This window comes from Pagrus pagrus (genome assembly GCF_965226575.1).
Source record: "Pagrus pagrus genome assembly, chromosome: 8".
In the NCBI taxonomy this organism is placed as follows: domain Eukaryota; kingdom Metazoa; phylum Chordata; class Actinopteri; order Spariformes; family Sparidae; genus Pagrus; species Pagrus pagrus.
In genome coordinates, this window is record NC_140192.1 from 26,211,446 (window position 1) to 26,226,550 (window position 15,105).

The 15,105-nt window shown below is 42.0% G+C and overlaps 2 protein-coding genes across 4 annotated transcripts in view; one reads left to right on the plus strand and one right to left on the minus strand.

Moving 5' to 3' along the window:
- igsf9b (immunoglobulin superfamily, member 9b) overlaps positions 1-8,660 on the plus strand; it is a 37,532-nt gene extending 28,872 nt beyond the window's left edge. For 2 of the 3 annotated variants that reach the window (XM_084360345.1, XM_084360344.1), the window contains exons 15-22: positions 71-309; positions 456-540; positions 665-835; positions 1,008-1,044; positions 1,927-5,223; positions 5,383-5,540; positions 5,701-5,912; positions 6,798-8,660. In XM_084360345.1, coding sequence (XP_084216471.1) covers positions 71-309; positions 456-540; positions 665-835; positions 1,008-1,044; positions 1,927-5,223; positions 5,383-5,540; positions 5,701-5,900 — 4,187 coding nt within the window. In that variant the 3' untranslated portion in view covers positions 5,901-5,912; positions 6,798-8,660. The remainder of the gene's footprint in view (positions 1-70; positions 310-455; positions 541-664; positions 836-1,007; positions 1,045-1,926; positions 5,224-5,382; positions 5,541-5,700; positions 5,913-6,797) is intronic. The other variant, XM_084360346.1, reaches the window with a different exon arrangement.
- Positions 8,661-10,559: 1,899 nt separating this feature from the next.
- On the minus strand, positions 10,560-15,035 carry gatd3l (glutamine amidotransferase class 1 domain containing 3, like; the record flags this gene model as incomplete). Its single annotated transcript, XM_084360239.1, has 7 exons — positions 10,560-10,691; positions 10,841-11,024; positions 14,111-14,203; positions 14,310-14,441; positions 14,584-14,697; positions 14,778-14,830; positions 14,919-15,035. The coding sequence occupies 7 exons, from the start codon at positions 15,033-15,035 to the stop codon at positions 10,560-10,562; spliced, it is 825 nt and encodes a 274-aa protein (XP_084216365.1).
- Between the last annotated feature and the right edge of the window lie 70 nt (positions 15,036-15,105).

The window sequence follows — 15,105 nt, forward strand, 5'->3', positions numbered from 1 at the left end:
TTGTACAACTTAGGCTCTGTTTTGAGTTTCCCTCTCTGTATTTCTTGCTTATATTGTTTCTTCTCATTAGCTGTTCCAACAGAAACACCTACAGCTGTCACCTCTCTACCAGTCCTGGATCCTCCCATATTCCTGTCAGCCAACAGGACTGAGCAGGGTGTCCTCCTCCAGTGGTCTCCTCCTGAGGCTCCATCCTCTCCACTGACAGGCTATGTGCTGCAGGCCCGCAGGGATCAGAGCCACTGGGTCATCCTCAGCAGTGACATCAGTGCCAATCAGAGTGAACTCCTTGTACCAGGATTGCTAAGGGTAATCATTAGTTTATTTATTTAGTTTATGTAATCTTCTAAGATTATTCAGTGTAGCCTCATGTTTCTTGCTTTCTCAACCTGCTTTCATGTAGATTAAGCATACTAATTCATATCTAATCAAACGCTTGATGTGTCTTCTTTCAGGACTCCAGTTATGATCTGAGGCTGATGTCTCGTAGCAACAAAGTACTCAGTGAACCGAGTGAATCTGTCAGTGTCTCTACTATTGGTAAGTTGCTTGTAAAGATTACCAGGAGCTTTGCCTGCATATTGAGTCAAGGCTCTGGCGTATTTATGTCTTGACTTGATAAAATGCAGTGGAATTTGTGACCACCATTATTGTCGGATTACAGGGATGGAGATTTACCCCTTGCGCCCAAGTTTCTTGGAGGTCATCCCTGAGCCCCTGTTGGCTGGTGTGTTAGCAGGAGTGTGCTTCCTGTTTGTGGCCATCATCCTCTCGTTGGTGACAGCATGCTATATGAGTCACAGGAGACAGCGTCGGCGCAGGAAGAGAAGACAAGGTAGGACATCTGATTTAAAGATACAATTTTCTTCTCTAAAAAATGTTTCATTGTTGTTAAAACTCTGTTCATGTGCAGGAAGAGCAACTGTTGATTATTTTTTTAAGTTATGTTAAATAAACTCAACTGTGCTATCATTTGACTTTTTAATCCTTTCTTCACCTTTTCTCAGATCTTCCATCTGCCTTCCAGAAGAACTCATCTCCAGAGTAAGTGTCTTCATCAACGCACATGTATATTCATTAAACACTGTTCCTAATTTGCATTCTGATTGTAACAGTCCATGTTTTAAAGTACATCTATCCTGCTTATTTTTGGCTTTTTTTGTCAAGTTTATATGTTTGTTAATTTGAACTGCATTGCTGAACTTTTGTCTCCCCCTCCTGGCAGTGAAAGTAATTACAAAAAACACTGTTGACATGCTCATGGCACCATAGGCGTGGGCTAAGGCTCTGCTGTACTCCTATATGCTGTAGCTTGCGTCAAAGACTCGAGATTTAAAATTCTGGTATACTGCAAATAATCTGCCATCGACAACTTGTTTGGCAAGGGCTTGAATGTAAGGATAAAGTTCATTGGAAGGGCTGCAACTAACTATTATTTTCAATGTTGATTATGCCGTCGATCATTTTTTTAATTATTTGATTAGTTGTTTGGTTTGTTAAAATGGTGAAAAATGTCAATCAGTGTTTCCAAAAGTCCAAGATGACGCCCTCAAATGTCTTGTTTTGTCCACAGCTTGAAGATATTTAGTTTATTGTCGTGGAAGAGGACAGAATCCAAAAGTTATTCACATTTGAGAAGCTAGAATCAGAAATTTTGACTTGGCAACTTAGCGATGTTGTTGCAGCTCTATTCATGTGGTTGTAAAAGTCCTGCACTGCAGGTTTAAAATGTGGTTATTTTAGACATTGGTTGACTGTGATTAAACGCTTAAAGCAACCTCTCATCATACTCTGCTACCAGCTGTCTAACTTCAAAACTTGAAATAATGCTTCTCTGCCATCTTTGAGTATAGATGTTAGAGAGTTACATCTTTAATCATTTTGTCAAACCAGACCTAATGTTATTTTTAAACTTGTCTTCTTCAGTGGTCGCTCACCTCCTCGCAGCCCAGACAGTGTCCTGAAGCTGAAGTTCTGTCCACCACTTCCCTTCTTCCCAAACACCTCCTCCTCACACTCCGATCGGTCATCCTATGACAAAGGCAGCCGAGGGGAATACCACGACCAGCGAAGGCAACTCCTGTCCAACTCGTCTCCTCCACCACATTACACACTCTTTGAGAGTCACCTGGGGTCTCAGGCCCCCTCACCATCTGCTCTGGAGTCTATCTCCAGAGGCCCAGATGGACGCTTCATTGTTCAACCACAACAAGGTGGTTCCAGTCCTTCTAATAAGAATAACTTAAAGGAAGAAATCCTTCAAATTAACGGTGGAGCAAGTGGCTCAGGGAGCAACCGAACATCATTCAGGGACTCTCCAAATTCAAGCTCAGAGAAGGACGAGAGGAAGAATTCTCCTCTCACTGTGGACGTCCCAGAGCTCAGCAGACCTCCTTCCTCCCCTGGAAGAGTGCGGGCCATGGCCAGAAACTTCTCCCGTCACGGCTGCTTTTACTCTGACGACGAACATGGTTCAGAGGCCCTGCTGGAAAGAGCCAGCTTCTATTCAGACAACAGTGAGAAAAAACCCAGTGATTCTCTCAGGAGAGCTCGCATGGCAGGCAATGTTGAAGATCTGTTCCCTAGTTTGGGCAGGAAAACTAAGCTTCTGGATAGAGACAGACCAGGCTACCAGCCTATGGAGAGTCAGTTGACAAATAACAGCACTCTGGTGTCACAACTTGACAGTGAGCTGGAGAGGGATAGCATTAACAAGTGTGTGCAGTTGGCAAAGGAGAGGGAAAAAATGGAGAGGGAGCTGGAGAGCTATACAGCCGATCAGAGAAGTCGTGGTCGAGGAAGAGACGAGCGACAGTCAGGCCCTCGAAGGGAGGCACCGAAGTCAGAAGATGAGCCTGTATGGAAGCCACAAGATGTTAACATCAGACAGAAACACAGGCCTTCGGGTCAGACAAGTCGAGTGTCTGACTATCGGAGGGCGTGCTACTTTGGGAGCACCAGCAGTCCTATGGACCGGCTCCCTGCCACTCGCATACAATGGGACATTAGCCCTGTTACATCGATCACCAGCCTCATTCCTGTACAGAGCCCCCAGGAGACCACATCGCCCAGGTCTCAGCATCCTCGCAGATGTAGGGAAACCACAGACAACTCTTTTAATGTAGACTCATCACGTTCTCCAGTCACCCAGAACACCTCCCTCCCCATGTTTTCCCCTGACAACACATCAGAAAGTCTCCCTGAAAGAGCCAGGTCATTGAGTCCTCTGAGAGAGACAGATCTAGGCAGGAAGTCCATGACTGAGCAGGACAAAGGTGTTGCCTCAAGGTCCAGACATTCATATGCTTATGCAAGCACTCAGCCCCTCAGAGGTCCCTCAGTTGACAGTGAGAGGCCTAGAAGTTCAGCCTCTGTTCCATATAATCAGCCTGAGAGACCTAAAGAAGTGGACTACCCTACCACAAGGGGTCAGAGTCCATCAAGTTATGCTACTTTGCCCTATCAACATCATGAAGTTGGGGTAAAGGCCAAAGAAAAAGACACTCAGGCCCGAGGTGACCGACGGAGTTCAGGGTTTTACTCTGAGTTAGAGAGGGAGGGCGTACGAACACGCTCCAGGAGGAGTGACAAATGTCTCTTCTCTGACAGTCCAAGCCCTATTACAACATTGACTCTTGTAGAAGAGGTCGAGAGTGACCAGTCCCAATTCTCTGTCCCGGGAATGTCAGGGTCCTTCAAGGCCAAGCCTTCAACTCCATCTCCCAAAATGTCTCCGCTGCAGACAAGTGCAATTCTCGAATACCTTAGCCTTCCAGGTTTCATTGAAATGAGCGTGGACGAGCCTGTGGAAGCTGCTGAAGCCACAGATACTGCTGGACAAAGTTCAGAACTAAAGCCAGAAAAATCCCCAGGGGTTAAGCCTGATGTGGTGCCTAAAAACTGGGAGGTTCACATTCAGGAAACCCAGGAAACAAACCGAAAGGTTTGTTTTGAACCACCTCATTCTGCGGGTGCTGCAGAGTCCAGCTTTTATGGTAGTAAAAAACAAGCCTATAAACGCCCCCTGCATGGGGAAGGTTCACTTAGAGTACGATTTCCAGATGAGACAAGACCATCATCACCTGGTCCAGAAAAAACTAGCAAACAACTTTATGATGAGAAAACACAAATTCGAGCTGGGAATAAAAACACAGACAGACCTGAGTCCAGACTTGGATCCAGGTCAGCTCACACCTTGTTCAGTGCAGCTAAAGGCATGGCAGACATAGTGTCAAAACACTCACAGAGTTTTGTAGACAGTAGTGAGTCTCTATCAGAGCAATCTCAAAGACAAGCTTCTCAGGGCAGCAGGACTAATAACATTGCATCACGAATATGTCAAGCCCCTGTGCCATTTTTAAGGAAATCCCTAAGCATGGGCCCTTGTAGAACGCTCTCAGGTATGGTACCGCCTCGTCCCTTCCTAAAGAAATCTATGAGTTTAGGCTCACAGAGGTGGGAGCACTTTGAGACCCCGAGGACGTATATTTCTGAGAGATGTTACTGGGATGAGTTCCCCAGCCCAGATGTCAGGGTGAAGTCCTACAGTTTGGGTCACAGTCCGTCTTCCCTTCCCAGGCCAGGCCCCTCCTGGAGGGAGTATGTCCCATTCAGACGCCCCAGCATGGGAAGCTTAGAGAGGCCTCACCATGCACAAAGACCTTTAGCTAGTCCTTCCTACCTCACTCCTTTGATGTACCCACCCAGACAAACCTCAGTCTCCCCGATGCTGGAACCCTCTGATCCGCGACGGCAAGCCGCTGTTTTCCCAGAGTCCTCCAGGTGGTCTCCCTCTTACCAAGATACCCTGCGGTCTACCCAGCATAAATATATCCCCATGCCCTCCTCCATCCCTGTCCCCCAGTACCAACACTGGCCAGGATCCAGAGGGGAAAGCATGAGACCAGTGGACCCCAGGAGGGGCCCTCCGAGGTCCTACCTGCCCAGGGGCATCAGTTGGCCCTCACCTTACTACGCCCCCTTCCCTCCCAGGGAGGGAGAGGGTTACAGACAGCCAGACAGGATGATGGGGAGGGGAGGAGAGACAGAGATCAGGGAGGGAGGCAGGGCCAGTTATGCCAGTCAGAGCAGTGGTAGAGGTAGCGCCGGCCTCTTCCGACAGTCCCTGTCCATCACACCAACACTCCTCAGCTCCCCCGAAACCACAGAGGAGAGCGAGCGGCACAGAGCTGACATGGAGCTGCCTGAGAGGAGAGCGAAAAGGTGAAACGCCACCACACCTGGGCAATAACAACAAACACACTGGAGTGTCGTCTTGGCAGAGGGATTTTTTTATGTTGCCAAAATAACATTAATGTTGTTGTTTTTGTGTCTTGCTTGTGATTAGTGTGATCTGACCACTTGTTTTGTGTATCTCATTAGAAGGAACACATCAGTAGATGAGAGTTATGAGTGGGACTCTGCTGATGCCTGTGTGGACTCGGAGGTCCTGGAGGCCATGAGGTTTGATCAGTCACAAATGGGTTTTCGGAGAGGTAGACATGATCAAGCCAGTGGCCTCCAGGACCAGCGACGGAAAGGTGAGCTCATTATTTATTTTTTTGATCTTGACGTTGCATGTGTCATTGTGAGTGTAACGCTTGATGTGATGCTGCATGTGTTCATCCCTTGTGCTGTTATTGTGAGCTTGTCCCATGATGTGCCCATCCATGCATTTCCTCTCCCTGATGCCCTCCCCAGGCCCATCTCCCTCAGTCAGCCCGCCAGTTTCCAACCCACCCCGCTGCCAGTACAGCCGCTCCCTAAGTGAGGAGCGTTTCAACGCTCTCCGGCAGGAGTACCAACAGTACAGGCGGGCTCAGGAGTCCATCTGTTCCCGTGAGCCCTGCCTCACCCCTGGCCACGATTCAGACTCTGACGCCAACTCAGCACTGCTCTAGCAGCTTAACTCGGTCCGTTCCTGCCTGCCCTCTCACCTCTTTCCTCTTTTTTCCACCTCTTACTCCGGCTGCAGCTAACGATTATTTTCCTGATTAATCGATTAATCGTTTAGTCTATAAAACAAGCCTATTCTATAACTACTTTTTTAGAAAGAGAACATTTGAAAAAAAAGTCAAAAAGTGAAGTGCAGAGGCATCAGACTTTTACATTCCCTATGTCTGACCTGTAAAGCTTGGAATTTAAGTGTGTCAAAAACAATTCACTTTTTATTTTTAGATTTAAACAATTGCAGGAAAAGTCTGTCTGTCTGATTCTTGTAAATTCCATCTGCTTAAGCCAAGGTTAAAACTATTTAATGAAATAAGAGTATTTTTGTGCTTAGCAACAGTAACAGCTAATGAATGGGCAAATTACCCTACTAACAAAATGTAAAAAAAGGCCTGAATGAGGTTGCTTAAGGCCCGCCAGCTGAATAGGTCTGCTTTAAAATGTCTAAAAGTGCAAAAGTGACATCTTCAGATTGCTGATTTTGTCATACAGTAGTCTAAAACCCAAAGACTATTCATTTACCATCATAAATGACAAACAAAAGCAGCAAATCCTAACATTTAAGAAGCTGGAACCAGCAAAAATGTGACATTTTTGCTTGAAAAAATGACTGAAATGATTAATCGATTATCAAAATAGTGATTGCTATTCATTTTCTTTTGGTCGACTAATGGTTGCAGCTCTGCCTCTCACTGCTCGCCCGCCTGCATCCTTTTCTTGCCTGCTGCTGTATCATCCATGTGCAGTGAATTGTGCATGCCAAAACCTCTGCTCTTCAATTCAAAGTTAACATGTGTAAACCTTTAAAGGTTCTTCTCTAATGCTGTGCTGCTCTTTGTCTTTCGCAGGTTTATCTAAGACAGACACCAAAAAGCAGTTTTAATGAACAGACGACAGCACTGTGGTCCCGGACACTGTCACACCTCACTGGAGCGTTGTCACTCTTAAAGTTTTTATCTTCTGTTACAGCATTTAATGTGCTCTATGCCATCAAATGAGACAGTCTGCAGCTCCTTTGTTGCTTTCAGATGACTTTTCTTGTACCTGCTCCATTGTGCTTTGCATAGTGAAGCTGAGAAGGGATTATTTATTTTTCTACGAAGCTTGTGCAGCTGTAATTTAGGATTTTTCTTCTTTACCTTGACAATCAGGCACACATGGCCGCTTTGATAAATGAAATGTTCCCCTTAAATAAGGTTTACTGTTGAAAGTTGAGAAGGACCTGCTTTATAAAAGCAGCAGTGCTACATGATGAAGGTTGTATTTCAAGTTTATGCCCATCACAGCCAAGACTTCCCTTTGATAACTAGAATGGCACTCAGTAGAGCGTGTACCTCAGCCAAGGTCTTCTTTAACTCAATCAAGCCTTATCCAATATCGAAAAAAACCCAAACATATTTAAATCCGCTAGATCAAGATTTTTATTTGGAACACCCTATCTCACAATGTTAAAGAAAGTGAGAAAAAAATGTCCTGGATCTGCCCTTTATCACGATCTGATCAAAACTTAATGGGGTCTATTCTGGGCCGAGACTCATCCTTCATCCAAATTTCATGGAAATTCATTCAGTAGGTTTTAGATAATCCTGCTGACAGACCAACTAACCAACAAGCAAAAACATAATCTCCTTCGCGGGGCTAATAACGGGATGCTAATGACAATGATGCAGGTTTGTGTCCACGATAACATCTGTTGGTGGAAATGTCTGTGTGCAGTGTGCACGAAGCATTTTCACCAACATCTCCTTCTTAATATGAAGTACTTGAATAATACTGCGTAAAGATCACATCATAAGGAAACTCTGATTTCGATTTACTGTATCTAAAAGAAGAATTTGTTTATTTTCCACTGTGATTTTCCTGCTGGTTCCCTGACTTCCTGTTTCATACATTTTATATGTTACAAAAACGTTCCCCTGTTGAGACTTAATATATGAAATGATTTCTTCAAATAGCCTCCCAATATTTGTTCAAAATGTACAAATGTTTATATGTACCTTAATGTGAATGAACCCTGCTGTTGTATTGTACTGTATATTCCACTTCATCATTTCATCGGACGAGAAAATGCTACTTTACTCCACCTGAATCCATCAAACCTTGCCTCTGTGATTAAATGACAGACAGGGAAAATGATTTTTGCCTTAATTTTGTTAAACGCACTAGTTGATTGACTATGGGAGGTTTGAGCTGACAAGTTATAATCGAACAAAACTGATCAGAGATTTAAAAAATATTTTTAAAAATTGTACCCCCTTTTTTTTCTAACACAAGTTTAGCTCACATGATGAGTATTTCTGTATATTTATTGAGGTGAGTTCTGATATGCAACAATGTTTACAATTCACGTCACTGATGTGAAGGCAGCACTGTGAATATTTCAATGACTTCTGGTTCTGTATTTGAATTGCAAGTCGTTTATGAATTTTGTGCCCATTAGTTTGTTTTTTTTTACTAAAAAAATGACAAATGCTGTTTTTTTTTATGTCACCTGATAAAACAGAGATGTAAAGGAAATCTTGTAGCTATACTTTGTACGATATTTACTGAAAGAAATAACCCAGATGAGAAGCTTCATATGGAGTGAGTATGCATTTCTGATGATGGTTTTAGAAGTTTTGTACAAACTGGAAATTTTTATATCTTGTCACCTGGTTGTTTTTGTCATTTTTATATGTTTGTAATGAATAAATTGTTTTATTCAGAATGTACCAGACTGGGGCAATGTGTTTTTTTTAGTGCTTTAAGGAAAATGAACTGGGTTGCTCAACAGTACCAGTGCATTCAAATAAAACTACAGCCTTCAAAACCTTAAGTATGAAAGGATTAGCAGCAAAATCCACTTCAAGTGTCAAAAATACACTTTCAAAAAATAATCTGTCATTTTACATATTTTTTTTCCTGTTAACAGTTTTTCCCTGAATTTTGGAAACAATACAAAATATCCTTTAAAAAATACAAAAGTAGACGATGAATCTACATGTCTAGTGTAATTATGTTACTTTCAGGATTAAAACTGTAATTAAATGCATTAAATTAGATCAAATTAGTGAAACCGGTAAAAGAACTGGTTCTGTAGTTACATTTGTTTGTTAATTCACAAATATTTAGTATAATCCTGGAAGTTTTAATCAAATACGTTGAATAAAAGTGTTTTTATCAACTTCTTGCAGTGTTTCTCAAATATTGGTGAGCAGATATCTATGTTATGACACGTCTACAAATGATTCAGAAGTCTGCAGCTAGAATTTGAAATAAACAAGAAAATTTGACCATTTTACACCAATTTCTGTCAGATCAATTCAAGTCAGATCAGACGTTAAGGTGCTTCTGATGACCTATAAATTTGCAGATGGTCTCGTATGGCGCCAGAACAGTGGCAGTGAACTATGGCATTGAAAATTAAGTTTGTCATTGAAAAAACAAAAGCTGAACTAACAGAGCAGACATCCACACTGACACACTTGTATCTGAAAAACTTTTATTGGTACTGAAACAAATATTTGGCACTGAAAACATTATAAAACATAGACATTTAAAATGATTTCGTTTTATTTTTATATTTTTAGTTTTTCAGTAACAAACCTCTTGCTTTTTCCTTCGTCTATTTTCAGTGACAGAATTTTTACGATGTCAGTAATTTTTGTCATATCGCTACTTGTCAGCTTCAACTTTTGGTCACAAAATCCAAAAATATATTAAAATATAGTCAAATTATTATTGATGTCTGTGCTCTATTTTTCAATGTATTTTTTTCAGTGTCAAATATTTGTTTTCAGTGCCAATACAACTTTTTAAAATACAGATGTTTCATGTGAATGTCTCCTTTGTTAGTTCAGGTTTTGTTTTCAATGTCAATGCCATAGTTGCCATAGTCACTGTTCTAGCTCCTTCACATACTGCGCCGCTGGTGTTCTGAGAACTGAAAAAGCTCTACACATGACTTCAGCCATCATCAGTGTCAACTATTTCAGTGGCACCTTAAGAGTTTATAGAGCCTAAGCTTGCATAAGACTGTGACAGGAGGAAGGAGAAGTAGTTCTTATCATCTACTGTAGATATTTTTTACACTGGATCCTGTTGACAGTTACTTTCTACGGTTCTACGGTGTCCCTGCTGATGATAAAATGCACATTTACCCCAAATTACTGAGTTTAAATATTGATCTTTTCATATGAGACTCAATCCTGAATCAGAAATGCTTGGGATCAGAAGTATCGATATTTCCGTGTCAGTGCAACACGTGTAGAGCATCACCTTTAGCTTAAATGACACCAAAGAAACATTTAATGTTTATGTGTTTCAGTGACTTGTTTTGATGTTTATTCATGATTAAGTCTCCAGTAAGACATCAGTTAAGGTAGACAGTGCTCCATAAGACCTCAACATGTACAGATCTAGACTCATACAGTCAATTTAACTTACCTGCTACACATGTCACATGTTTGCCTATATAAATCAATACCATCAGTTCCACATGATAAGCCATTTGCTCTTTCACTAAAACATTTATGTCATTTCAGGTAAGAATTCATCACAATACAGAGGTATATGTATGTTGTACATAAACACAGACTCTCTATTTTGTCTCCCAGGCTTCAACTGTCACATTACTTAGTTGACATGCGCATGACATGTTTGACCATATTTCCAATACCATCAAATATATAGTGATAGTGGTACTCAGTTTCCCACATGAAGGACGGGGTGCTGATCACTTTGTTCTTCTCGTCCACATAGGCCTCGTAAAAGAAAGGGTTAAGGTCAAAGCAGGAGTTATTTCAGTAGTTATTTTCACAATCGTTTGGTGTATAAAATGTCAAAAAATGCTCAAAAATGCAAAAACCAACAACAAAATGAACATACATCTTTGCAGATTTGGTTTACTAACACTGATAGTAAAGGATATATATGGCTCACGGCCGTTGTGGCGGGCGCCCATGCTCTTCACAGCCTGCACCATGTTTGTGTGGGGCCAGCTCCCCCAGCGGGTGGTGTCGTCCCGCTCGTAGCCCATAGTCACCTCGATGTTGGGCAGCACGCGGCAGGCAAGCAATGGAGCCATGCTGGCCAGTCTGAAACAGTCAGCAGGCGGTCAGATGAGGTGTTTATAAATCAAGATTAAGAGACAAGACTGATCAGGGTGTGAGAATAATTACCTTACCAGTATCAGACAGGAGAGATTGAGAGCCTGAAAAGGAAGGTCTCCCAGCATGAAGCGCTGAGACAGCAGTGTGAAGCTCTGTCCAAACAGTGTTTACTCATTAAACTACTATTACTGACAAAAAGATGAGTATGAGGCCAGATTACAGATTGTCACCTGCTTGTTATCACCATTTGTCCATAAATGAAGCCGTGGAAGAATATTCAACAGTTTTGGACAGAAAAATCTGCACTGGGCATTTTGTTAAGTTTTACTGGGATCCTCGAGACTTAAGAAACAGTTGAATAAAAATGAAAATGAAAAGGTGGGTGACGTTTTGTAGTCCACAAAACAATTCTGAAGCTTCACAGCAAAACAGTGTTGCAGCATTCTGCTAAACAACTAAAGTAGACGGAAGAAAAGAATATAAAATGGCTCCATGCAGTTCATTCAGCATAATCCAATTCTCAGTAAACCCAGAGATTCAAAATTGATTTGAAAAGACGTTATTTACAGTCAAAGTGTGGTTAAGATTGAGCACCCACTTCAGACGGGGTGGATGCTAACATTTTTTAGCTTAGCAGCCACATTGAAGATTTCGGATTAAAAAAGGAGTGTAAATATTGTATTTCCACATCAATTGGGGATCTTGGGACGTCCTGGGATTTGGATTACACCGGACAAGCTGTATGGAGTCATTTTACATATATATATGTTTTTGGTGGTTTAAAATGTTTCAGAAGAAGTCCCCAGCTGCTTCAGTTATTGAGGAGAATGCTGCACTAGTTTTATTGTGAAGCTCCAAAAATGTTTTGTGCTTCAAAACTTCACCTGACTTTCCATTTGCATGGGGGTGACTAGATAATAACTTTTCCTTTTTGGGTGAACTCGTCCTTTAAGGCAGTAGGATCCCAACTGATACTTGACAGTGTAAGTGTTTCACTTACAAAACAGACAACATGAACCTAGAATTGAGGCCAGCATGAACTTCATTAACTTTTTTCCACTCCATCAAATGCAGCAATCTTAGACTATATCTGATGATAATTAAAGCCTCCACACACCAGCACTGTGCTCCACCCACACGTGTCTTCACTTACTGTGTCTGATTGGACCACTTCTGAGTACTGTGTGGGTGTTACATGACTGTTGCCTTTGTCATCCGCCTGTTATTTTAATTTGATGGCTGACAGTAGAGACAGGCAAGAAACAAACCTATACCATCGTCAGTATTATAAAGGCATGTGGTACAGTAATTTCACATTATTCTCTGCAAAACTCGCTTATACTCGCTTAAATATGCGTATACTTGGTATTCATTGAAGATACCACGCATTTTGATTTAGTATAGGAAAAGAAAAGTGTTCACATGTCACAGTAAGCCTTGACAGTGTGCCAGCATGAACTATAGTAGGACCATAAAAGGGATGCAGCTGAATAAAATTCAGCCGTCATTAATGTAAGTGTTCACACATGTGTTTTAGTGTGACGTGTCAAAATGTCCTGGCCAATTGTTGGATCCGATTATCCAGCATATTTTTTTTGATTATCGGTTGCTGATGAAATAAATTTATTTTAAAAATGTGCAAATTTGGCTCTGATGCAGCATGAAATCTACGAGGCAACTTGTAACTAAAATAATCAGACGAATGTAGTGGAGTAAAAATACAATATTTGCCTCAAATGAAGTGGAATAGGAGTGTCAAGTAGCAGAAAATGTAAATACAAGTAAGGACAAGTACCTCAAAATAAAAGTACAGTACTTGAGCAAATGTACTTGGATACATTCCATCACTGACTTTTACAGTAACAGACAATGACATAATATCAGTAAAATAGTCATCTGTGTCGTCAACTTACTCTCTAAGTATGATCAGTAAAGCCTTCTCATTAAAAAAAACTCAACTAAATAGGCCACTGGCACAGTTTGCAAAGTTAACGCCTATATGTCTATGACCACAACATACCGCTAAGTTCAACTATTTATCATACTCCCAAATCAAACAGGACTGATTACATCTGAGGACACACATGAGGTACGGAGCTGCAGCTGCAGGGTCTGTACTGCTGAGGGGCTGCAGGCACATGTCACTGCCACCAGGGGCTAAATTATTGCTTTGAGGGAGATCAGTTTAACAACTTTCATGGCACAAACTACAGCTCTGACAAAACAGAACAATGGAGGGGGGTGTATCTGAGAGCAGTGAGGCTCCTGACTCTAACAGCAACAGGTAATTCACAGTGACTCCTACACTTAAAAAAAAAAAAAATAGATTAGCCTTAATGGCTCAATGAAAATAGGAAAGAGGTAACAGTTGCTTCATCCTCTTCTTCCTCCTCCTCTGCCTCCAACTCCACTCTTTAATTCCTGTAATCCTGCATCTCGTGTTATCTCTGACCTGCCATTCTGCACCTGGCCACCAGGTGTCCCCTCACCTGACCCTGTCACCTGTCTGACCATTGCCCCTCTTCATCCCATCACCCATGTGTGCCAAAGTAGTAGGATCAATCACTCTCCAACAGATTACATGCAACGTATGTTGCTTTCATTCTGTCCTGTCTGTTTTAACCCTCAGGATTTGTCTGGTCTGATTGGCTTCATGTTGCTCCATGGCAGCTTTTCTCTTCAGAGAAAACACTAGTTAATCTTTGTGTAAACTCTGAAGTTTTGATCTTAATAAATTGATAATTGTTAATTAATAAATTGTCTGACCTTTCTTCCATTTCTATAGCTCCAATGTCCCAATTAAATAACAGGGATTGCTTTAAACCTTGTGTGTTTATCTAGCCTAATGCAGTCTAATGTAATCTGATTTAAAGTGTGTCTGTGTGTACAAACCAGCGGCACTTTGCAATTTTGCCTCATGTCTGGATTTAAAATGAATTTGAAGTGATTGTACAGTCAAAAAACAAACTACAATGTCACACACCGCTGCTCTAATACTTCAACCGACTGACTGTGCATTAATCTAGTTAAAAAAGTGCCGATAGATTGAAGAGTGACTGAATGATACATACCCAATAGGCTTGCGTGAACGGTGGAATTCTTTGATCACCCTCTCCACTTCATTATGCAGCTTGCAGTCTTTGCCATCCTTCACAAAAGAGGATCTACAGAGTTGAGAGTTATGTAATATTATCAGTGCTCAATCTCCATCATGCCAGCTTGTATTGACATTCATTTGAAGTGATTACATCATATTTCATTAACCCTCACAGATTCTTGACGACGCCGTGGCCTCCAGGGAAGATGACAGCATCAAAGCTGTTGACGTCCAGCTTGGCCAGGTCCTGCATCTGCATCATCCCCTGACCGTGACTGAAGCGGGCCGCCTCCATCATCATGTTCCTATGCAACGGCCAGAAATAATCATAAATACTATCATGTGGAGTTAGTCAAGTCGGGAGAATAAGGATTAAATAGTTAAGTAAGTCACTGGACCCGTCTGAGATGCATCTGAAAGTGCATCAGTGTTTGCCATCAAGCCTACCGGTTCTCCCCTGAGGCCGGCTGCTTTCTCATGTGGTCCATCACATGCATTTGCTGCTGATTTGGAGCGAACATCTGGAAGCGAGCACCGTTACGGCTCAGGTGGTACATGGTGCTGAAGACAGAGGTGTCAGTTACTATATGTGCATGGTAATGAAAAATACCTGTGCTGAGCTCAGCAGGAGTGATACTCACTATACTCCCTCGTGGACATCAGTCCCATCCCACCAGCCACATCCTGAGAAAACCTGGAGCACATCCATGAATCACAATAATGCAAACACTTGTATCTTGTCTATTATTTCATCTGGTCCCATATTGATATGTTTCACTTACCACTGCGATATTGGTGTTTCCCCAATTGCCATAGTCACCGTGGTGAACAAAGCAGGCAGGCTGCCGGGAGAGAACAGTCAGGGTTTTCTTTGACAGCAAAGTCCTGGTTGCCTGCATGATTTCGCTTCAGTCTCACACTTTTAGGAGGACAGTGTAACTTGCTCTCTGACTCTGTAAAGACTTTCAG